This window comes from Haliotis rufescens, unplaced genomic scaffold (assembly GCF_023055435.1).
Source record: "Haliotis rufescens isolate VD_foot unplaced genomic scaffold, xgHalRufe1.0.p SCAF_4, whole genome shotgun sequence".
NCBI classification, from domain to species: Eukaryota; Metazoa; Mollusca; class Gastropoda; order Lepetellida; family Haliotidae; genus Haliotis; species Haliotis rufescens.
Genome location: NW_025964112.1, coordinates 24,171,546 through 24,196,932, shown reverse-complemented (window position 1 = coordinate 24,196,932; position 25,387 = coordinate 24,171,546). Strand labels below are relative to the sequence as shown.

General features: G+C 43.8%; 1 protein-coding gene across 1 annotated transcript in view; it reads right to left on the bottom strand.

The window, feature by feature from the left end:
• The window catches only part of LOC124123557, a 126,219-nt gene that overhangs the window by 63,366 nt on the left and 37,466 nt on the right, over window positions 1-25,387 (bottom strand). The window contains exons 11-18 of the mRNA XM_048381967.1: window positions 23,215-23,325; window positions 19,810-19,984; window positions 19,462-19,520; window positions 18,458-18,521; window positions 13,092-13,189; window positions 10,842-10,972; window positions 7,452-7,641; window positions 5,115-5,169 (exon numbers count right to left, since the gene is read on the bottom strand). Coding sequence (XP_048237924.1) covers window positions 5,115-5,169; window positions 7,452-7,641; window positions 10,842-10,972; window positions 13,092-13,189; window positions 18,458-18,521; window positions 19,462-19,520; window positions 19,810-19,984; window positions 23,215-23,325 — 883 coding nt within the window. The remainder of the gene's footprint in view (window positions 1-5,114; window positions 5,170-7,451; window positions 7,642-10,841; window positions 10,973-13,091; window positions 13,190-18,457; window positions 18,522-19,461; window positions 19,521-19,809; window positions 19,985-23,214; window positions 23,326-25,387) is intronic.

Sequence of the window (25,387 nt, the reverse complement as noted above, 5' to 3'; positions counted from 1 at the left end):
TCGACAGATTGGCAATAGACATAAGGCCCAAGGGAGGGAACAATGGTTCAAACATCAACTTACAGGTAAGTCTTGTTTAATTAACTAATTCTACCATCCAGTCACGTGATTCTGGGGTCCCATGAGACTTCAAACCTGTCGGTCTGTTGAAACTTTAAACAACATGAATCTAACCCAATTAAGGGACAAACAACCAATAATTTGTAATTTTAAGAAATCCTGTTTCAATCTGCCCGATAACATGGATACCCACTCAATGGACTGGCACCCCATCCGAACCCCCAACCCCATCCCAACCAAGTTTACTCTGAACTCCATCGTGCCTTGGTGAGGACATCACAAACTGGAACGGGCAACTTGTACATAGCTGTGGTTGAGGCTGCTCTGGTACTGTGGGCAGTGTATTTAGTGACATCAATCCCTGCCAAGGTAAGTCCATACCTTATCCATCTACAGAGAGAGTCTTTTGAAATCGGCCGTACGGCATCACGTATGAAATGAACAACTTAGACTCATTACCCCAAACATGTTCAGTCCTCGCGATATATTTGTTCCCTGTCAGGGGGATATGCTTTGATTGTGATCCTTGAAAAGTCCTTTCCAGGTCTCGATTGTTTCACATGATCTCTGATTAAAAAAGTTACTCTTGCACAAGAATCAATAACTTCTAAGTCACCAATGTTGAGAAATGAAAGAGTCCCCTTGCGCTGTAACCAGTGACAAAAATAACTTCACCAAAGTTTCTTCAGTGTTAACAATCTGAGAGGTGATAGTTTCCTGAGAAAGTTAAAAACAAATCTGACATCCCAAATTTCTGAGTATCTGGGTGTAACAGGTCTGGATAAGAACACACCTTTCAGAAATCTAACAATCAGAGGGTGTTCACCAATACCTTTATTATCCACAACAATGCACTTGTAGCAGTATTCAGGGCACAATATCCTAGTCCTGAATATAACAAAAATAGAAAATCTAGAACTTCCCCTACAGTGGGTTGAATTTGAGTAGCCTGCCTCTGACTACAAAAGTTATACCATCTGTCCCAATATGATTTATATTGCTTTCTGGAATTAAGTTTCCATGATTCCATAGGACTTTGATAACTTCTGTTGAAAGGTCACTGTTCTTCCAGACACTCCTGACTCCATGAACGCTGCAACCCGCAGTTTCTTGGTCTGAGGGTGTGCTTTTCGGTCCCAAGGTAGAAATAGCTTGCTCCTCGCCAGAGTTATTTCCCCTGGCCTGTCAACATGAAGTGAAAGCAGATGAGTGAACCACAAGTCAGTAGGCCAGATCGGATCTACAATTATTCCTGTAGCTTTTTCATGCTTCATTTTTTGCACACATTTCCTCATTAAGCAATATGGAGGAAATGCATAAAAAAGTTCTGTGCCCCAATCTAGTGTAAAAGCATCAATCTGCCAGGCAGAAAGGTAACACTTCCAGCTACAATATTTTTCAATCTTCCGATTTAACTTGGAAGCAAACAGATCAATTGACAATTGAAGTGAAAATTGAATTTCAATTTTACGAGAAAAAAACATCTTCCAGAGTCCACTCAGTCCAGTCTGAAAATTTTCTAGACGCTTTATCTGCGCTGATGTTATCAACACCTGGTATGTGAGAGATGACAAGATCAGTTTGTTGTTCTATGGCCCAAGTCAAAATTTGTTTTGCTATCACATCACATTCTCGAGAATGCATACCAGCCATTTCTCTAATGTAGGACACCACAGTAGTGTTGTCTGATCATATGCTAACAAGCTTTCCTTTCAGTCTGTGATGAAATGATATTAGAGCCAAATCAATTGCTTTAAGTTCAAGGACATTGATGTGAAAACAAACTTCCGCTTCTGACCAACGTCCCTGGGCTCTCTCCCCCTGACATGAGCCCCCCCCCTCCCCCCAACCCTTCAGGCTAGAGTCAGTATCAATTTGTATATCGAGTCTTGGGTTCTAATCTCTCTTGTACTGTGGGGATATTGTCTAGCCACCACTGAAGCTCATGCTCTGCCTCTATTGATAATCTCCATGACCCAATAGTGTAGCTTGCCATACTTAACTGCTGGAAAACCAGAGACTACAGAACCAATGAACTGTGGTATTGATGATTGATCTTTACAGTCTTTTTTCTCAGAATCTCAGCACCTTACCTTGTGATGTATTCTGATTTTTCACTGTCCATTTCTACTGTCATTTCACATGAATTAAGCCAAAAATCCCAGAAATTCCATATTCTGTGTTGGTTGGAACTGTGACTTATCATCATGAATTGTTAAAAAACTAAGTCCGAGAAAAGTTTCACGCTCATTTGTGTTTGCTGTCTTAGTGTATCTTCCTCCTCATTTGTGATGAAACTGTCATCAATATATCCCAAGCAATCCACACCTAGGGATCTTAGTGAAGCAAAAACTGGCTTCATAAGTTTGGTAAAAATTCGGTAATTCGGACCATTTGGTAAGTAATTAAACTGAACCAGTGTATCAGGCCATCTTTATCATAAATTTTTTCTCTGTTCAGAACACACATTCTCTGAGTAGTATGCATCTTTTAAATCAATGCTTGTCATAAAGCAGTTTTGTGTCATAAGTGTGGCCGCTGATTCTAGCCTTTCCATTTTGAAATGTTTATACTCTACATCCAAGTTAAGCTTTTCTAAATTTAGAATCAACCTTTAAGTGCCACCCTTCTTTTCTCGAAGGAATATGTCAGATATTCATAAATTGATCTACACTTTCAGATGCTTTCTAAACTATTCCTCAGTGATTAAAATCTGTTAGAATTTGATCTATCGCAAATACTTCTGTGGAAGGAAATTCAATGGTGTTGGTTCTGCAACCTGAGATGGAGGCATTCCTCCTGTAAATTCTATATTTAATCCGGCAACATTTATCAAAATGTGTACATCCAAAGTGATCATTTTAAAATTATCAATGCACTGTTTCAAATTACCTGCTTGATGAAAAATATGATCATACTCACTGACCTTGTGGTCTGTCCTGCTGTCTATAGTACGGTCTGCCTCTCGCTTGGTGACTGTTCTCATAGTATGGGTGGTGTTTCGCACCATACGATAGTAGTAGCCTGTCGACACTCTCTGGCCGATTCTGGGGATAGTCCCAATATCACAAAGAATATCACATCTTCACGAAGCTTGAAATTCGTCTTTAATTTCACCTTGCAATGCATCTTTGCATCTGTGAACTAACTCACTGTTTGTCGTTCCCAGCAACCCAAGCGCATCGCCTAAGCACTTCCCGGATCTCAATAAAAGTTTGTTTATCCAGTTCGGACTTCTTCCGAAATAGGATGTCTAAGTACAGGAAATGGCTGTCACGCTTAACCACCCCAGTGGCAATTTTTTAAAGCACTTTGTCAGTATTCACTGCGTATCCCGAGATGTTATAACACAAAATCTTGTTTCCGGAACGTTAAGCACATCACAGTTCTGGGGCTTGTGGTATGATTTTATGCGCTCTTCATTGAGTTTGTCGCCATCGCGAGAACTTTTCACATCAAACAAAGTTTTGATAATGTCTGCCAACTTGGGGTCAATAGGCTTAGAGTATACCTCAGTAAGTCCGAGACTTTGTCTAAAGTAAGAGAATTCATCCTCCTCATGTGGAAAACTCGCATCCTGTGAGGTTGAGCACATTTTCTCAAATGGGTCAGTAATAATGTCCCCAGCGTTAGTAAACAATCCTTTGGAATCATGAGGCACCTGTGAGGATTCAATAAAATCGTCTCCACTCATAATCTGGAAGTAATCGTCCTCTCCATAGGGGTGAACTTGTTGACTGTTAAGTTTCTGTTCTACTGATTTGAACGATGTCCCCCCCAGTTGCGAAAGCTCCACCGACATTTTCTTTAGTTCGTCAAGCATTAGTGCCATTTCTGTTACTGAATGCGAAGTCCCTGCATTAGCTACACTGTCTTCCGAACTCGTAGAGGGTTTAGAGCTTGAATACCTTGTAGAATTGGACGTCTTTGCTTTAGATTTTCCATGGATATAGATTTGTCCTTCGCAGGGATCGTATTACGAACATCGTCCGCCATAATGGCTGCCGACACGGTCAACCACGAGGTAGGTCAATAGTCAAGTGGAAATTCTGCAACTCTGCAGGTTGTCAAACGGTAAAACTTCTATAAATGTGATCACCCTGGGATCGGCAAAAAACTGAGTAATTGGCAACCAATTATCTTCAGAAAATTTCAACTGGGAGAACGAAATGTATCCCGAGCAATATAATTTCAGCGTTGTCCCGTCTACGCCACGAAGTCGCACTGGTCTATGCATGCGCAGTTGCTATCTCATAAGACCCCTGAATCACGGGAATGGATGGTAGAATAAACATTTACATTTTAATCAATTTTGAAATCAACTATTAGGACTTATTTTATATTAGTGGCATCAGTACTGCTTACACATGCTTCATGAACATCTAGTGGCAGTAGCCTCTTTTTCATGGGGCCTCATTTTCATAGAATAAACTCTCAGCTGGGACTTTCAACAGAATAGCCCTCTGTCCCTGGGATATTCTGCAGAAAGTCCCATGGTTTTCCAGAGGGTAACACCTGTAAAGAGGGTTTGACATGTTTTGAATGTCCTAGTTAGAGATGGATTTAGCTATTGAACACACTCTACATCACACACATTACAATGCCAACTAAGGACATGTGCAGAATGATGTAACATCAAACAAGAAATGTTACTTATATTCCAGTGGGATCAACTTGCAACATTGGGAGTGCAGCCTAGTGAGTGAACGACGAGGCTAACAAGGTGCTGAGGTTTTAAGAGTATCATTTCCATGTACATGATGAACATCTACAGATGATATATTATGTCCGTTTTCCATGGTTCATAAAAGTGTTGGAAACATAAATAAATTTGTTGAAAAATGTTGTTTCAGATTTGTCATTTGGTTTACAAGTCAGACAAAAAACTCAACCTTGGGTTTGGTTGAGATTATGAAAACTCCTTCGGCCCAAGAATTTTTACCTCCCCATCATGTTTCCATTTTTAACCAAACGCTTGCAGTCATGATTTATCCTTAACATAAAGGTTAAGGTTCAAGAGATGTCAAAATTGTTAATATTGCCTTAAGACTTACAGTCAATAGTGTTGGCAGCCAAGTACAAGAGGACTTCCTTAGGGTCCTGATTCACCTTCAAAGACATAGACACAAAATAGAGAGGGGAAACACACATTTAGTCTGCAGACAGATGGAGACAAAGGGAAACACGTTTAGTCTGCAGGCAGATGGAGACAAAGGGAAACACACGTTTAGTCTGCAGACAGATGGAGACAAAGGGAAACACGTTTAGTCTGCAGGCAGATGGAGACAAAGGGAAACACACGTTTAGTCTGCAGGCAGATGGAGACAAAGGGAAACACGTTTAGTCTGCAGGCAGATGGAGACAAAGGGAAACACACGTTTAGTCTGCAGGCAGATGGAGACAAAGGGAAACACACGTTTAGTCTGCAGGCAGATGGAGACAAAGGGAAACACACGTTTAGTCTGCAGACAGATGGAGACAAAGGGAAACACGTTTAGTCTGCAGGCAGATGGAGACAAAGGGAAACACACGTTTAGTCTGCAGGCAGATGGAGACAAAGGGAAACACACGTTTAGTCTGCAGGCAGATGGAGACAAAGGGAAACACATGTTTAGTCTGCAGGCAGATGGAGACAAAGGGAAACACGTTTAGTCTGCAGGCAGATGGAGACAAAGGGAAACACACGTTTAGTCTGCAGGCAGATGGAGACAAAGGGAAACACACGTTTAGTCTGCAGGCAGATGGAGACAAAGGGAAACACACGTTTAGTCTGCAGGCAGATGGAGACAAAGGGAAACACATGTTTAGTCTGCAGGCAGATGGAGACAAAGGGAAACACACGTTTAGTCTGCAGGCAGATGGAGACAAAGGGAAACACACGTTTAGTCTGCAGGCAGATGGAGACAAAGGGAAACACACGTTTTGTCTGCAGGCAGATGGAGACAAAGGGAAACACGTTTAGTCTGCAGGCAGATGGAGACAAAGGGAAACACACGTTTAGTCTGCAGGCAGATGGAGACAAAGGGAAACACACGTTTAGTCTGCAGGCAGATGGAGACAAAGGGAAACACACGTTTAGTCTGCAGGCAGATGGAGACAAAGGGAAACACATGTTCAGGCCTCAAAGTTGCGACTAGTTTCTAGTTTTGTATTTTGCTACTAGTATTTTCATTTCAGTCGCCAACTGGCTCCTTGTCTTTAATTAAGTTTTGCGACTAAATATCTCTTGTCATAAGATATTAAAAATTTTAATTTAAGTGTGGTAACTTCAGTGAAAAAAAATCGATATCAGAACATAATAACATCGACTTGATCACTGCTAGGCCATCTGTACTGTTTTCGCTTTCAATATGAAGCTCCATACCTGGAATGAAGGAAGCGCTTTTCGTTATTAAGTAATGCACTATCGATGTTAAGAGTTTAGTACCCACGCATGCGCTGTACGACATCCGCCCAGGTGATGGCTATGGTGGTCGTTTCGCCGTTCAAAAACACGAAGTATTTTTCCATATTTGCGCAAGTCAAAACAACAACAAAATGTTGTCAATCGGCAAATGATGAAGACTGTGCTCCTCCAAAGCAGAATGCTTTGAATGGCGAAGCTGACACGGAAGTTTCGTCGTCTAGCAATTCGTGTGTAATGCGTCTGTCGCCTCGTTGGATAAACCAAAACCTGCCACTGGCACTGGTAAACGAACATTCAAACAGGACTGGCTGAAATATGGCAAGATGAGGGCACCATCTAAATTTTTTATTTTTTTTGAATTGACAGGAAGATAAATTAATAAATTTTAAATGCACTTTGTAATTAAGAATAAATAAATTTCATGAACACATGCATTAAAATCATTTGATAATCTGATGTAAATAAATTTGGGGAATGAAACATGATGTTATTGATTAGCTTTTTTTGAACATTAAAAAAATGCTGAATTTGTAAGATACACTACATCAGTTGAAATATAACATAATTATAAGTATTGTAACGTTCTAAAGCTTGTCTGATGATGTTACTGACACAATGTTCTAAAGCTTGTCTGTCTGAAAACTCAAAAGCTTCCAACAACAGTTGTTGTTCATGATATAAAACTGATTATTCAAACAAATGGATTTGTTTGTGTTTAGTTATGCAGAAGCTCAGTTAAATTACAAGTCATTACTTTTGGCTCCTTTCCATTTTGCCTTGGCTCCTTGAAATTCTATTTGGCTCTTTGAAAAAAAATTAGGAGCCAAGTTGCTCCTTTGAGGCCTGACGTTTAGTCTGCAGGCAGATAGAGACAATGGGAAATAGAACTGTTTAGTCTGCCAGGTAGGTAGAGACATGGGAGAAATAAACATGTTTAGTCTACCTGGTAGGAAGAGCCTGTTGTCATAATCATTAACATACTTACATTGTCATGAATCAGTTTGGGCAGCTGATGAAGTTGTTGTGCGGCGTCCCCAAATCCTTCCTTGTTCAGTGTATTGGCCACCTGGTCGCGGAAATGTATGATGCCACGCAGGACACGCATGCAGTCCTTCATAATGGTCTGTATCTGGTCCTTGTGGATCTGCTCCAAACGACGCACTGAGGCATGATTTCTAAACAAACCAGTAACACAAACATCAACATTTTGAATGCCTTAAATCTGCAGGCTATTTTTTGCAGTCTTACTATTACCCCAATTGTATATATCATTGCTCATGATGTCAATCACTGGATAGTCTGGTCTAGACTTGACTGTTTACAGACCACTGTCATATAGCTGGAATATTGCTGAGTGTGGTGTCAAAAAACAAACAACAAAACACTGATTGTTCCTACTTCAAATCCAATGGGATGGGACATGTCTACCTGATGTACAGAACCCTACTATTGCTGAATACTAATCTGGGAAAATACCCATCTAATGGACTGCTGAATACACAACTGTTGGCCATCTGTCTACCTGATGGACAGGTCCCTATTACTGCTGAATACACAACTGTTGGCCATTTGTCTACCAAATGGACAGATCCCTATTACTGCTGAATACACAACTGTTGCCAATCTGTCTACCTGATGGACAGATCCCTATTACTGCTGAATACACAACTGCTGGCCATCTGTCTACCTGATGGACTGATCCTTTTTACTGCTGAATACACAACTGTTGGCCATCTGTCTACCTGATGGACAGATCCCTATAACTGCTGAATACACAACTGTTGTTCATCTGTCTACCTGATGGACAGATTCCTATTACTGCTAAATACACAACTGTTGGCCATCTGTCTACCTGATGGACAGATCCCTATTATTGCTGAATACACAACTGTTGGCCATCTATCTACCTGATGATAGATCCTTTTTACTGCTGAATACACAACTGTTGGCCATCTATCTCCCTGATGGACAGATTCCTATTACTGCTGAATACACAACTGTTCCCTATCTGTCTACCTGATGGACAGATCCCTATTACTGCTGAATACACAACAGTTGGCCATCCGTCTACCTGATGGACAGATCCCTATTAATGCTGAATACACAACTGTTGGCCATCTGTCTACCTGATGGACAGATTCCTATTACTGCTGAATACACAACTGTTCCCTATCTGTCTACCTGATGGACAGATTCCTATTACTGCTGAATACACAACTGTTGGCCATCTGTCTACCTGATGGACAGATCCCTATTACTGCTGAATACACAACTGTTCCCTATCTGTCTACCTGATGGACAGATACCTATTACTGCTGAATACACAACTGTTGGCCATCTGTCTACCTGATGGACAGATCCCTATTACTGCTGAATACACAACTATTGGCCATCTGTCTACCTGATTGACAAATCCCTATTACTGCTGAATACACAACTGTTGGCCATTTGTCTACCTGATGGACAGATTCCTATTACTGCTGAATACACAACTGTTGGCCATCTGTCTACCTGATGGACAGGTCCCTATTACTGCTGAATACACAACTGTTGGCCATCTGTCTACCTGATGGACAGATCCCTATTACTGCTGAATACACAACTGTTGGCCATTTGTCTACCTGATGGACAGATTCCTGTTACTGCTGAATACACAACTGTTGGCCATCTGTCTACCTGATGGACAGGTCCCTATTACTGCTGAATACACAACTGTTGGCCATCTGTCTGCCTGATGGACAGATCCCTATTACTGCTGAATACACAACTGTTGGCCATCTCTCTACCTGATGGACAGATTCCTATTACTGCTGAATACACAACTGTTGGCCATCTATCTACCTGATGGACTGATCCTTTTTACTGCTGAATACACAACGGTTGGCCATCTCTCTACCTGATGGACAGATTCCTATTACTACTGAATACACAACTGTTGGCCATCTGTCTACCTGATGGACAGATCCCTATTACTGCTGAATACACAACTGTTGGGCATCTGTCTCCCTGGTAGACTGATCCCTATGAATAACCAACTGTTTGGCATTTGTCTCCCTGATGGACTGATCCCTATGAATAACCAACTGTTGGGCAGCTGTCTACCTGATGGACAGATCCTTATGAATACACAATTGTTGGGCATTTGTCTCCCTGATGGACAGATCGCTATTAATACGCAACTGTTGGGCATTTGTCTCCCTGATGGACTGATCCCTATAAATACCCAACTGTTGGGCATCTGTCTACCTGATGGACTGATCCCTATGAATAACCAACTGTTGGGCATTTGTCTCCCTGGATGGACAGATCCCTATGAATACCCAACTGTTGGGCACCTGTCTACCTGATGGACTGATCCCTATGAATACCCAACTTTAAGGCATCTGTCTACCTGATGGACTGATCCCTATGAATACCCAACTTTAAGGCATCTGTCTACCTGATGGACAGATCCCTATGAATACCCAACTGTTGGGCACCTGTCTACCTGATGGACTGATCCCTATGAATACCCAACTTTAAGGCATCTGTCTACCTGATGGACTGATCCCTATGAATACCCAACTTTAAGGCATCTGTCTACCTGATGGACAGATCCCTATGAATACCCAACTGTTGGGCACCGGTCTACCTGATGGACTGATCCCTATGAATATCCAACTGTTGGGCATCTGTCTGCCTGATGGACTGATCCCTATGAATACCCAACTGTTGGGCACCTGTCTACCTGATGGACTGATCCCTATGAATATCCAACTGTTGGGCATTTGTCTCCCTGATGGACTGATCCCTTTGAATACCCAATCTCATTAAAATCAGATCTTAGTTCTCGCTACCGCTAAACAAAGATCTGAGGACATCCCTTTACGGGTCACGTCAGAACGACCTTTCGCGAATTTTGACCGACCAATGAAATGACTGACAAGAAATCGACATTAGCCAATCAGAAGGCAGCTTTCTCGAGCTTTACAACACTAGTTACAAACTGGCGACCACACTCCGAAACATATTTTGACGTATTCTCGATTAAAAAAATTATAGATGGACTAGATTGTATGGATATAATCATAAAACCCGTAACTGTCGTTCGGAATACCCTGTGTTAAATTTTTCATCGTTGCATGATCAGAAAACACATTCCGACTGTCACTTTCATGATCTGGTAAGCGACGCTCTGATTGGTTGGATGAAAGGTCGTTCTGACGTGACCCTTAATGGGATGTCTTCAGATCTTTGTTTAGCATAGCGAGAACTAAGATCTGATTTTAATGAGATTGTTGAATACCCAACTGTTGTCCATCTGTCTACCTGATGGACTGACCAATAGACGGGTCCCTGCAAGAGCTGACAGAAGGTCACAGATACTGTAGCTTACCTGCTCTGCTCCTTCTTCAGATGCTCCTTGAGTTTGTCCACCTCCAACGTAAAGTCTCTCTTCATCCCTAACATCAGTGTCTTGTAGTAGTTGGAGGAGGGGTCTCCAGTAATGTCTTGAGGTGGGGCTCGCTACAACCACATAAGTTAAGGACATCATTGTCATGCAACACTCAGCAGTGGGACAATCCATAATGTGAGACTGAACAATGTGTGGCATGTGGCCATCAGACAAATTTTGCTCCTTCGTCCATGTATATCTCTTCCTGAGGGGGCAGCAATATGTTTGCCGACTAGTGTAGGGACAGTTGAGTGAATGCCGTAAGTTTCATGTGAGGAGTTACCTCCCCTATAAATACAAAACCGCTGTTACGTAGTATGACAGTCTGAAAGAAGCTTGTCCGGGGTAACTATGGTGTCAGTCTCATGGTAGTCATTTTCAAATAATTTTTTAATTTGAAGTTTACACGATATAAGGCTTTTCCATTGGACGAGAGGTCGGTCACATGACCGCGAAATTGACGTTCATAAGTGCATAAATGACATAATTTGACGTTCATAGTTTTTCATGAGACTGTGTTCTTGAAATGACATAAACACTGACGGACTACTTCCACATTCTTGGGGAAACCCCTGGGAATTCCCTAGCACGAAAACATACATAAGCGTTCTTTCTGATCTTTTAGAACCTTTAATCTTGGTCTCAGCGTTTCAGTATGCATTGAGATAAGTCAGTGAGCTTGACTGCATATTGTTCACGAATATCCTCGCTACGGCCCATCCTAATGAGCAAACGAAGAAATGCACATCCAAACTATCGTAGTATCGACTCGATCAGTGTCTAGGCTGACAGTGACCGTCTCCAGCAATCTATGAATTTACCTTAGTGTCTGTTTGACGCATCTTTAATAACCTTTCAATGATCGGCCAGTTGATCAATGATGACTAACACATGTAACCGCCACAGGTTCATTAACAACTTCGGAAATCTCTCCCTTCACATTTATCATGTCGGCCATTTTGACATCTTGTACTTGATGTAAATGTATTACGACGCGCTGTCATTGTGACTGACTTACTGAGGCAGTTCTTTACAGACCTTTCCCATCTAATGGTAATATTATTTGAACACATGTGTTGTGTAAGATGATTCGGTAGAGCAAGTTATGCATCCATACGCTCATTTCAACTCTCTGAAGGTTCATACTCCAATGAACTCACACAAAGTGAAGGTCAATTCTTAATTACTCATAGAGAAAATGTAGAGGATTTATTGTTGTATGACTGTGGCCGTGTAATATCTCCGAGCCCATGTGGTTTGCATCCAGGTGCTCAGTGCTCATGCTCTGTGGAATGAGTGAAATGGCAAGAACAAGTTAGAGTTCATGTCACCAGTAAGTGACATTACCTGCCTTTTTGTATTTATTAATCTGAATACCTTGTTCCAGTTGGTGTCGCATGTAAGGTGTGTATTGTGTAAATGGTCCGGTTGTGCTCTCCGTGGTCGGTGTGAATTGCAGATTGTATGTGTGTGGCATTTTATGTTAATAAACTCATGTGTGCATAGGTTTTTCTTTACTATTTTATTTCTTGATTGGTTCCAATAAATATGAGTTTGAAATAAAGCCACTGCCTCGCACATGTCTGGTCACAAACATGCGACTGTAATCTCTGGTTATCCAGTGAAAGTAGAAGGCTTATAAGACTCTTCAATTCACTCTGAAGTCATTTAAATAAGATTTTCATTTTATGTATACCAACTTAAGATAAATGAAATAATCACTATTCCAGCATCACCTACATAATTTTTAGATCATTTTGTGACATTGTGTCACATGAGCAAAACCAACTATACTTTGTATTTATGCCTGAAATCAGTCATGTCACAACACTAATTTGTCTCAAATATGAGAAGAATAAAACTCTTTCTAATTGGCTTGTAAACAGCACTGAATTTCCTAGGTGTTTCACAATACAGAATCTTGTATTTACTTGTCATGACATATGCAGGGCATCACCTTTGAGTGGGAGTAAAGCTGTACATACCAAAGATCGGAGATGTTTAACACTTGTGAAACTAATGAACACAGGTATGGTGCTGACAGACACCAATCATTATCGTGACAAATGCAGGATTCGTACTTACAATTAGCAAGTCTTGGTACTGCTAAGAAACATAAGTGCACAGCAAATTGTGTCCTATAAAACCACTGCCCCAAACACACGTTAGTTCCTACTACTGCTGACGTACCTCTGGGGGCATCTCCACCCCTGGCTCCGGGCCTCTTGGTGCTAAGGCAGCAGGCTGAGTGTGGATTTCCATGCTCTCTTTCAGGAACTTGACAAATTCTGTTCAAACCAACATGAGCATTGGTAGATGAAAATTTGAACTAATAATTCATGTCAGCTTACACTAAACATTCTAAGCTTTGAAAGAAACATTTTGCACTTCCTTTATGTATACAAATATCCAATATAGTCTTATCTGTCAAAATAACCACATCAACATGTTACCACACATTAGATAGGGTAAGGAATGTCATGTTACATATGTTGTTTGTTTGTTTGGTTGTTGTTTAACATTGCACTCAGCAATATTTCAGCTGTATGATGACGGCCTGTAAATAATCAAGTCTGGATTGAATATTCCTGTGACCAGATATTGTGAGCAATAATCTACACTGTTTGGGTACAAAAAAAAGCTATTGACAAAGTCCCTGGGCCTGTCGACCCAGTCGATTTGGTTACCCCTTACATTCAGTGTACGTTGCTTGGGACCAATTCTATGAGCCATGAGCAGACAGTGGGACAATGAGACATGAAGCAGGCAATGAGACATAGAGCAGACAGTGGGACAATGAGACAAGAAGCAAACAGTGGGACAATGAGACATGGAGCAAACAATGAGACATAAAGCAAACAGTAGGACAATGAGACATGGAACAGACAGTGGGACAATGAGACATGAAGCAAACAGTGGGACAATGAGACATGGAGCAAACAATGAGACATAAAGCAAACAGTAGGACAATGAGACATGGAACAGACAGTGGGACAATGAGACATGAAGCTGACAGTGGGACAATGAGACATGAAGCAGGCAGTGGGACAATGAGACATGGAACAGACAGTGGGACAATGAGACATGAAGCTGACAGTGGGACAATGAGACATGAAGCAGGCAGTGGGACAATGAGACATGAAACAGACAGTTGGACAATGAGACATGAAACAGACAGTGGGACAATGAGACATGAAACAGACAGTTGGAAAATGAGACATGAAGCTGACAGTGGGACAATGAGACATGAAACAGACAATGGGACAATGAGACATGAAACAGACAGTTGGACAATGAGACATGTAGCACACAGTGGGACAATGAGACATGAAGCACACAGTGGGACAATGAGACATGAAGCACACATTAGGACAATGAAACATGAAGCAGACAGTGGGACAATGAGATATGTAGCACACAGTGATACAATGAGACATGAAGCACACATTGGGACAATGAGACATGAAACAGACAGTTGGACAATGAGACATGAAGCAGACAGTGGGACAATGAGATATGTAGCACACAGTGATACAATGAGACATGAAGCACACATTGGGACAATGAGACATGAAACAGACAGTTGGACAATGAGACATGAAACAGACAGTGGGACTTGGAGACATGAAACAGACAGTTGGACAATGAGACATGAAGCTGACAGTTGGACAATGAGACATGAAACAGACAGTGGGACAATGAGACATGAAACAGACAGTTGGACAATGAGACATGTAGCACACAGTGGGACAATGAGACATGAAGCACACAGTGGGACAATGAGACATGAAGCACACAGTAGGACAATGAAACATGAAGCAAACAGTGGGACAATGAGACATGAAACAGACAGTGGGACAATGAGACATGAAGCACACATTAGGACAATGAAACATGAAGCAGACAGTGGGACAATGAGACATGAAACAGACAGTGCGACAATGAGACATGAAGCAGACAGTGGGACAATGAGACATGTAGCACACAGTGTGAAACAATGAGACATGAAGCACACATTGGGACAATTAGACATGAAACGCACGGTGGGACAATGAGACATTGGGCACACATTGGGACAATGAGACATGAAGCAGACAGTGGGGCAATGAGACATGTAGCACACAGTGATACAATGAGACATGAGTGAGTGAGTATGGTTTTACGCCGCTTTTAGCAATATTCCAGCAATATCACGGCGGGGGACACCAGAAATGGGCTTCACACATTGCAATGAGACATGCAGCACACATTGGGACAATGAGACATGGAGCATACAGTTGGACAATGAGACATTGGGCACACATTGGGACAATGAGACATGGAGCAGACAGTTGGACAATGAGACAAGAAGCAGACAATGGGACAATGAGACATGGAGCAGACAATGAGACATGGAGCAGACAATGAGACATGAAGCAGACAGTGGAGGAATGAGACATGAAACAGACAATGAGACATGGAGCAGACAATGAGACATGAAGCAGACAGTGGAGGAATGAGACATGGAACAGACAATGAGATATGGAGCAGACAATGAGATATGGAGCAGACAATGAGATATGGAGCAGACAATGAGACATGGAGCAGATAGTGGAGCAATGAGGAGACAGTGGAGCAATGAGACATGGAGCAGACAGTGGGACATGAGGAGACAGTGAAGCAATGAGACATGGAGCAGAAAGTGGGACATGAGGAGACAGTGAAGCAATGAGACATGGAGCAGACAGTGGGACATGAGGAGACAGTGAAGCAATGAGACATGGAGCAGACAGTGGGACATGAGGAGACAGTGAAGCAATGAGACATGGAGCAGAAAGTGGGACATGGAGCAAAAAATGAGATATGGAGCAGACAATGAGACATGGAGCAGACAATGAGACATGAAGCAGACAATGAGATATGGAGCAGACAATGAGATATGGAGCAGACAATGAGATATGGAGCAGACAATGAGATATGGAGCAGATAGTGGAGCAATGAGGAGACAGTGGAGCAATGAGACATGGAGCAGACAGTGGGACATGAGACGAAGCAATGAGACATGGAGCAGACAGTGGGACATGAGGAGACAGTGAAGCAATGAGACATGGAGCAGACAGTGGGACATGAGGAGACAGTGAAGCAATGAGACATGGAGCAGAAAGTGGGACATGGAGCAAAAAATGAGATATGGAGCAGACAATGAGACATGGAGCAGACAATGAGACATGAAGCAGACAGTGGAGGAATGAGACATGGAGCAAAAAATGAGATATGGAGCAGACAATGAGACATGGAGCAGACAGTTGGACAATGAGACAAGAAGCAGACAATGGGACAAGAAATGAGACAAAAAATGAGATATGGAGCAGACAATGAGATATGGAGCAGACAATGAGACATGGAGCAGACAGTTGGACAATGAGACAAGAAGCAGACAATGGGACAATGAGGCATGGAGCAGACAACGAAACATGAAGCAGACAGTGGAGGAATGAGACATGGAACAGACAATGAGACATGGAGCAGACAATGAGACATGGAGCAGACAGTGGAGCAATGAGACATGGAGCAGACAATGAGATATGGAGCAGACAATGAAACATGGAGCAGACAGTGGGACATGGAGCAAAAAATGTTATATGGAGCAGACAATGAGACATGGAGCAGACAATGAGACATGAAGCAGGCAGTGGAGGAATGAGACATGGAGCAAAAAATGAGATATGGAGCAGACAATGAGACATGGAGCAGACAATGAGACATGGAGCAGACAATGAGACATGGAGCAGACAGTTGAGGGATGAGACATGGAGCAGATAGTGGGACATGAGGAGACAGTGGAGCATGGAACAGACAGTGGAACATGGAGCAGACAGTGGGACATGCAGCAGACAATGGGACATGGAGCAGACAATGAGACATGGAGCAGACAGTGGGACATGCAGCAGACAATGGGACATGGAGCAGACAACGGGACATGGAGCGGGCAGTGGGACATGGAGCAGACAGTGGGACATGCAGCAGACAATGGGACATGGAGCAGACAACGGGACATGGAGCAGACTGTGGGGCAATGGGACATGGAGCAGACAGTGGGACATGGAGCAGACAATGGGACATGGAGCAGACAACGGGACATGGAGCAGACAGTGGGACATGCAGCAGACAATGGGACATGGAGCAGACAACGGGACATGGAGCGGGCAGTGGGACATGGAGCAGACAGTGGGACATTGAGCAGACAATAGGACATGGAGCAGACAGTGGGACATGGAGCAGACTGTGGGGCAATGGGACATGGAGCAGACAGTGGGACATGGAGCATACAATTGGACATGGAGCGGACAGTGGGACATGGAGCAGACAATAGGACATGGAGCAGACAGTTGGACATGGAGCAGACAATGGGACATGGAGCAGACAACGGGACATGGAGCGGGCAGTGGGACATGGAGCAGACAGTGGGACATGCAGCAGACAATGGGACATGGAGCAGACAACGGGACATGGAGCGGGCAGTGGGACATGGAGCAGACAGTGGGACATTGAGCAGACAATAGGACATGGAGCAGACAGTGGGACATGGAGCAGACTGTGGGGCAATGGGACATGGAGCAGACAGTGGGACATGGAGCAGACAATTGGACATGGAGCGGACAGTGGGACATGGAGCAGACAATAGGACATGGAGCAGACAGTTGGACATGGAGCAGACAATGGGACATGGAGCAGACAATGGGACATGGAGCAGACAGTGGGACATGGAGCAGACAGTGGGGCAATGGGACATGGAGCAGACAGTGGGACATGGAGCAGACAATGAAACATGGAGCAGACAGTGGGACATGGAGCAGACAGTAGGACATGGAGCAGACAATGAAACATGGAGCAGACAATAGGACATGGAGCAGACAGTGGGACATGGAGCAGACAATGGGACATGAAGCAGACAGTGGGACATGGAGCAGACAGTGGGACATGGAGCAGACAGTAGGACATGGAGCAGACAATGGGACATGGAGCAGACAGTGGGACATGGAGCAGACAGTGGGACATGGAGCAGACAGTAGGACATGAAGCAGACAGTAGGACATGGAGCAGACAATGGGACATGGAGCAGACAGTGGGACATGGAGCAGACAGTGGGACATGGAGCAGATAGTAGGACATGGAGCAGACAGTAGGACATGGAGCAGACAATGGGACATGGAGCAGACAGTGGGACATGGAGCAGACAGTGGGACATGGAGCAGACAATGGGACAATGAGACATGGAGCAGACAGTGGGACATGGAGCAGACAGTGGGTAAGAGACATGAAGAAGAAAGTTGGACAATGAGATATGAAGTGAGGGAAAATGAACATGGATATCCCACTCAGACATAGTGTACTGATTCTGGGCCTGTCCAGTCCTTGTTTTAGCCCCTTAATGCCGAGCACCAAGTTGTATCACAACAAGTACCATCTTTTAAAGAGATCGAACCCATGAGTTTCCACTCTCCGGGCAGACACTCTATCCAAGAGACCATGGAGCTAGTCTAATAAGACATGGAGCATACAGTTGGACAACTCACCCTGTTCCTTAGACAGCTGCTGTTCCAGTTCATCAATGCGACTGCTCAGGTTGTTGACCAGCATCTGGCAATCACACAATGGAGTATCATGCTTTTATCCACCAGGCACTGACACGTAGTTGTGTCTTTCTGAACATTTAACATTTCAATGCCATAAATTTTCTTTATATTGTACTGAGTGTACCCTGTACACCTACTGACCGTGTACCCTGTGTACACCTACTGACCCTGTGTACTGACCCTGTACCCTGTGTACTGACCCTATACCCTATGTACTGACCCTGTACCCTGTGTACTGACCCTGTATTCCTATACTGACCCTGTACCCTGTGTACTGACCCTGTACCCTATGTACTGACCCTATATTCCTGTACTGACCCTGTACCCTGTGTACTGACCCTGTATTCCTGTACCATGACCCTATATTCCTTTACTGACCCTGTACCCTATGTACTGACCCTATATTCCTGTACTGACCCTGTACCCTGTGTACTGACCCTGTATTCCTGTACCATGACCCTATATTCCTGTACTGACCATGTACCCTATGTACTGACCCTATATTCCTGTACTGACCCTGTACCCTGTGTACTGACCCTGTATTCCTGTACTGACCATGTACCCTTTGTACTGACCCTATATTCCTGTACTGACCCTGTACCCTGTGTACTGACCCTATATTCCTGTACTGACCCTGTACCCTGTGTACTGACCCTATACCCTATGTACTGACCCTGTACCCTGTGTACTGACCCTGTATTCCTATACTGACCCTGTACCCTGTGTACTGACCCTGTACCCTGTGTACTGACCCTGTATTCCTGTACTGACCCTGTACCCTATGTACTGACCCTGTATTCCTGTACTGACCCTGTACCCTATGTACCGACCCTATATTCCTGTACTGACCCTGTATTCCTGTACTGACCCTGTACCCTGTGTACTGACCCTGTATTCCTGTACTGACCCTGTATTCCTGTACTGACCCTGTACCCTGTACTGACCCTGTACTCCTGTAACTCCTGCTCCAACCTCTGCAGCTGTTTTCTCGTCTTCTCTCTCACTGAAAATAAGACTTAAGATGATAAACTTTCTTTCAGTTGAATCCCCCATAAAATCATTACAGCTACATTTGCATGTTTCAGGTTCCATTAGTATTTCATTAATAGAAGAATTTGAAGAAATGAAGACAGTATGCATTTATCCTAATACAGATACACATGTTCATTATTCAAGACCATGCCTACAATAGCTTGATTACCTGTCTGGGTTTCAAATTAAAACCTTAACCCTCATTTGCTCACTACATGGATTCCCCTCATACTGTGCATGTTCTGGACTGTGATACTTACGCTCGATGGAGCCATCTGAAGGCTGTGGTGGTTGTGGGGGTGATGGTAGAGGGGGTGTTGGTATGCCAGGCGGCAGAGGCGTGGGCTTGGCCAGCTCCTCCTTCATCTCCTTCACTTGACCCTCCAACACGGACAGCTGACTGGTCAGGTTCTTGTTTGCCTCCAGTGAGCTTGTCTAGACAGACACAACACTTGTTACACTTCAAACATGCAAATTGAACTTTGTTTGAACAAGAGGACAAAGTCATTGATATCCCCTGCAATGGTAAATATTTATCACAATAAATATATGAAACTTGAGCCATGGAAACTTAAAAAGATTTTTTTCAAAAATCCCAAACTATCAAAAGTTAACACTTCACCACTTGACCTATCTATGTGCCAAATTTGTTGATAAAATATAGTGCAGTTTTGAAGATCTGCTCTTGAAACAAGCACTACCTAAGGGAAAGTTAAAGTTAATGCTTTGAAAACTTTTATAATAAAAAAATATTATAATAATAAAACTTTTCAAAAATCACAAACTATCAAGAGGCACCAGTTTACAATTAGACCTATCGATGTGCCAAGTTTAGTAGAGAAAAATAGAACAGTGTCCAACATCTGAGTCCATTTTAATATCCACTCCTGGTCTGTCAGACCACACACACTTAAATCCTTGTCAGTCAGTCTACCCACCCTAACTCCTGGTCAGTCTCCCATCAGTCTGCTGTCAGTCTCCTGGTCTGTCAGTAATCGGTTTGTCAGTTTCATGTCTGTAAATGTCCTGGTCCGTCATCAGTCCATCAGTCTCCTGGTCCATCAATCTCCTGGTCCATCAATCTCCTGGTCTGCCAGTCTCCCGTCTGTCAACTGGTTTGTCAGTCTCCTGGTCCATCAGTCTCCTAGTCTGCCAGTCTCCTGGTCTGCCAGTCATCGGTCCATCAGTCTCCTGGTCTATCAGTCATCAGTCCATCAGTCTCCTGGTTAGTCAGTCTCCTGGTCTGTCAATGTCCTGGTCTGTCAATGTCCTGGTCCCTCAGTCTCCTAGTCCGTCAGTCATCGGTCCGTCAGTCTCCTGGTCTGTCAGTCAACTGTCTGTCAGTCTCCTGGTCCGTCAGTCTCCTGGTCTGTCAGTTATTAGTCCGTTAGTCTCCTGGTCTGTCAGTCATCAGTCCATCAGTCTCCTGGTCTGTCAGTCTCCTAATTTATCAGTCATCAGTCCATCAGTCTCCTGGTCCGTCAGTCTCTTGGTCTGTCAGTCTCCTGGGCTGTCAGTCTCCTTGTCCGCCAGTCATCAGTCCGTCTGTCTACTGGTTTGTCAGTCTCCTGGTCTGTCAGTTATTAGTCGGTTAGTCTCCTGATCTGTCAGTTATCAGTCCGTCAGTCTCCTGGTCTATCAGTCATCAGTCCATCAGTCTCCTGGTCAGTCAGTCTCATGGTCAGTCAGTCTCTTGGTCTGTCAGTCTCCTTGTTCGTCAGTTTCCTGGTCCGTCAGTTTCCAGGTCCATCAGTCTCCTTGTCCGCCAGTCTCCTGGGCTGTCAGTCATTAGTCCGTCAGTCTTCTGGTCTGCCAGTCTCCTAGTCCATCAGTCTCTTGGTCTGCCAGTCTCCTTGTCCGCCAGTCTCCTGGGCTGTCAGTCATCAGTCTGTCAGTCTCCTGGTCTGTCAGTCTCCTTGTTCGTCAGTCTCCTGGTCTGACAGTCTCCTGGTCGGCCAGTCTCCTGGGCTGTCAGTCATTAGTCCGTCAGTCTTCTGGTCTGCCAGTCTCCTAGTCCATCAGTCTCTTGGTCTGCCAGTCTCCTTGTCCGCCAGTCTCCTGGGCTGTCAGTCATCAGTCTGTCAGTCTCCTGGTCTGTCAGTCTCCTTGTTCGTCAGTCTCCTGGTCTGACAGTCTCCTGGTCGGCCAGTCTCCTGGTCCGACAGTCTCCTGGTCTGCCAGTTATCAGTTCGTCAGTCTACTGGTTTGTCAGTCTCCTGGTCCCTCAGTCTCCTAGTCCGACAGTCTCCTAGTCCGACAGTCATCAGTCCGTCAGTCTCCTGGTCTGCCAGTCTCCTGGTCCGACAGTCATCAATCCGTCAGTCTCCTGGTCCGACAGTCTCCTGGTCCGCCAGTCTCCTGGTCCGACAGTCTCCTGGTCTGCCAGTTATCAGTTCGTCAGTCTACTGGTTTTTCAGTCTCCTGGTCCCTCAGTCTCCTAGTCCGACAGTCTCCTGGTCTGTCAGTTATTAGTCCGTTAGTCTCCTGGTCTGTCAGTCATCAGTCCATCAGTCTCCTGGTCTGTCAGTCTCCTTATCTATCAGTCATCAGTCCATCAGTCTCCTGGTCCGTCAGTCTCTTGGTCTGTCAGTCTCCTTGTCCGCCAGTCTCCTGGTCTGTCAGTCATCGGTCCGTCTGTGTACTGGTTTGTCGATCTCCTGGTCTGTCAGTTATTAGTCCGTTAGTCTCCTGATCTGTCAGTCATCAGTCCGTCAGTCTCCTGGTCTATCAGTCATCAGTCCATCAGTCTCCTGGTCCGTCAGTCTCTTGGTCTGTCAGTCTCCTGGTCTGTCAGTCATCGGTCCGTCTGTGTACTGGTTTGTCAATCTCCTGGTCTGTCAGTTATTAGTCCGTTAGTCTCCTGATCTGTCAGTCATCAGTCCATCAGTCTCCTGGTCAGTCACTCTCATGGTCCGTCAGTCTCTTGGTCTGTCAGTATCCTTGTTCGACAGTTTCCTGGTCCGTCAGTTTCCAGGTCCCTCAGTCTCCTGGTCCATCAGTCTACTTGTCCGCCAGTCTCCTGGGCTGTCAGTCATTAGTCCGTCAGTCTTCTGGTCTGCCAGTCTCCTAGTCCATCAGTCTCTTGGTCTGCCAGTCTCCTTGTCCGCCAGTCTCCTTGGCTGTCAGTCATCAGTCCGTCAGTCTCCTGGTCTGTCAGTCTCCTGGTCTGTCAGTCTCCTTGTTTGTCAGTCTCCTGGTCCGCCAGTCTCCTGGTCTGTCAGTCTCCTGGTCCGACAGTCTCCTGGTCTGCCAGTTATCAGTTCGTCAGTCTACTGGTTTGTCAGTCTCCTGGTCCCTCAGTCTCCTAGTCTGTCAGTCTCCTGGTCTGTCAGTCTCCTTGTTCGTCAGTCTCCTGGTCTGACAGTCTCCTAGTCTGCCAGTCTCCTGGTCCGACAGTCTCCTGGTCTGCCAGTTATCAGTTCGTCAGTCTACTGGTTTGTCAGTCTCCTGGTCCCTCAGTCTCCTAGTCCGACAGTCTCCTGGTCTGTCAGTCATCAGTCAATCAGTCTCCTGGTCTGTCAGTCTCCTAGTCCGTCAGTCTCCTGGTCTGTCACTCTTCCGTCAGTCTCCTGGTTTGTCAGTCTCCCATCAGTTTCCTTGTCCATGAGTCTCCTGGCCTGTCAGTCTCCTGGTCTGCGTAGAGTTGGCGCTACTTCCTGACTCACCAACTGTGCCTTGACCTCCTGCAGCTCACTGGATAGTCTGTCCACCATGCGCCTGTAGTCATCTGAATCCTTTGAGTACTTAGCAATCATTTCCTTTGACATCAGAAGTTCCTAAACAAACATGAATTTGACTAGATAAAACTTACTCATTATACACTTCAATTATTCTTTTACTTATGAAATGCCCCAGTCACATGACTTATTTCCTTGATTGCCACACCTACAAGAGATTGGCAAGAGATTGTAAAAATTAATATTTTGAAAACTATTGCCATGCCTCTCCTCTGTGTTGCCGGGCCATGAGATAGCTAACAGGTATTGAGCTGTATAAGAGTTGACAGCTTGTAGGATACCAATCCCATGTGAAGCCTATCATGTATGGTTGTGCTTGGATTGATTACCGACATGGTAAATCCTGTAAACAAACAAAATATAAAAAGGTTCCTATTTTGAAGGTGAAACTGAATGCATGCGCCACTGCACACATGAGAATAACATTCAAACGTGTAGTTTTTTTAGTGTTCTAAATATCTGGCATCTCAAAACCTCTCCAATACCTTGCGGGAGTTATCTAGAGCTCAGTTATTAGCTGGCAAACTGAGAGAAAAAACTCCTTTTGTTCAATTTTTTCATTTCTTAAATTAAGAAATCTATGCATTAAAGCCTCATGGATCCTCTATAATGGCCCTTTAACAGTGAAATACCGGCAACCTGGATCCTGGCTTGACAGGACATATGACACAGCTTGATACGCAACATCGTTACTAATTCCAAGAAAACTACCTCTATTACATCATTGCCAAATTCTTGTATTTGGGCTAAATATCACACTTCATTAAACTTTCAACACCAGTCCTCCTCACTGTCAACTAAACAACAATCAGTTGTTCCCACATTATCACTCAATCAGCCCAAGGTGCTCTCACTCCTTTCCAAACATTAATCAAGTACAGACAGATGATTGGGGAGGTGGGAGGGAGTACTTCTGATGAAATAGAGGTAGTATTCTAAGAATTATTAACAATGATAATTATTGTTTGATAATTCTTACGAATTCTGGAATAATCAGCCCTGTAGTCTCGTGGATATCATTATGTTTAATTTTACGTCAGTTCCGGTCTTTACTACCGGTTCGGACGTCACTTACAGTCTAAATAACAGACTGTCCAGAGGAAGTTCAATTTCCCTAGAACAAATCTCCCTTCCATCCAGCAATGGTAAACATTCCTAGAATTGCGCCCCCTTGCCCACTTGGCGGTGCAGCAGTAGTTACGGTCCATCATGCCTCATTGTATCCGCAGGAATATATAAACTTCAGTCAACATTAAACCCACATGAACGCTGCAATTTGTAAAACATTCCGAGTTTAATCGGCTTGTTCCGCCATGTATATGATAACTGCATGCCGAGGTTCACAATGTATTACGTCATTCCTCGTGAACTCAGTGTCTGACGTCACACATATATGTATAATATATAATGTACACATTGTGTATATAAATGTTGCGTTTAAGCATCATCACCGGGCAAAGGCCTTTTCATAAATACAGTATACTATGTTATCAGACATATGCCTAATCAGTACAGGTAACCTAGCTCTACATTGAAACATACACAGTATGTTTATCTCCCAAATGAAATTTGATTGCAGTGCTTTGCAGACCATTGCGGCGTCATCAGTTACCATGAAATCACAATGAATTAACGTCACTAATCTCTAAGCTGGTTGGCCGTACCTATTTACACTCAAGACAAAAGTTATTACTAGTGGTAATCCAGGACAAGTTGAACGAACTCACAAAACGTGTTTGAGTCAAGTAGACAGTTCACAGAATTTGGACAAACATATTTGGTTTATTACAGGTAGAGAGGGTGTACGTATGTTGTGCACGTGTTGATGAAATTGACTATGCTCCCAATTAAGACGTCAGAGTGACAAGTCGATACCAGAATTCTCTAAAAGTCGTTCGATAGAAGTTAATTACAAACAAATAAACCGGTAAACATGTCAAAGCTAGGTAAGCATTGCAAAATCATACAAATTCCATAGGCTTGATAAATGGCCTATAATCTAATAAACTACATGGAGAAATAATGTACAAATGAAGTGAGGAGGAAGTCAGGTATGGAAGGAAGCTACCTGTAGAGGACCAGGCTGGCCAATTAGAAGACA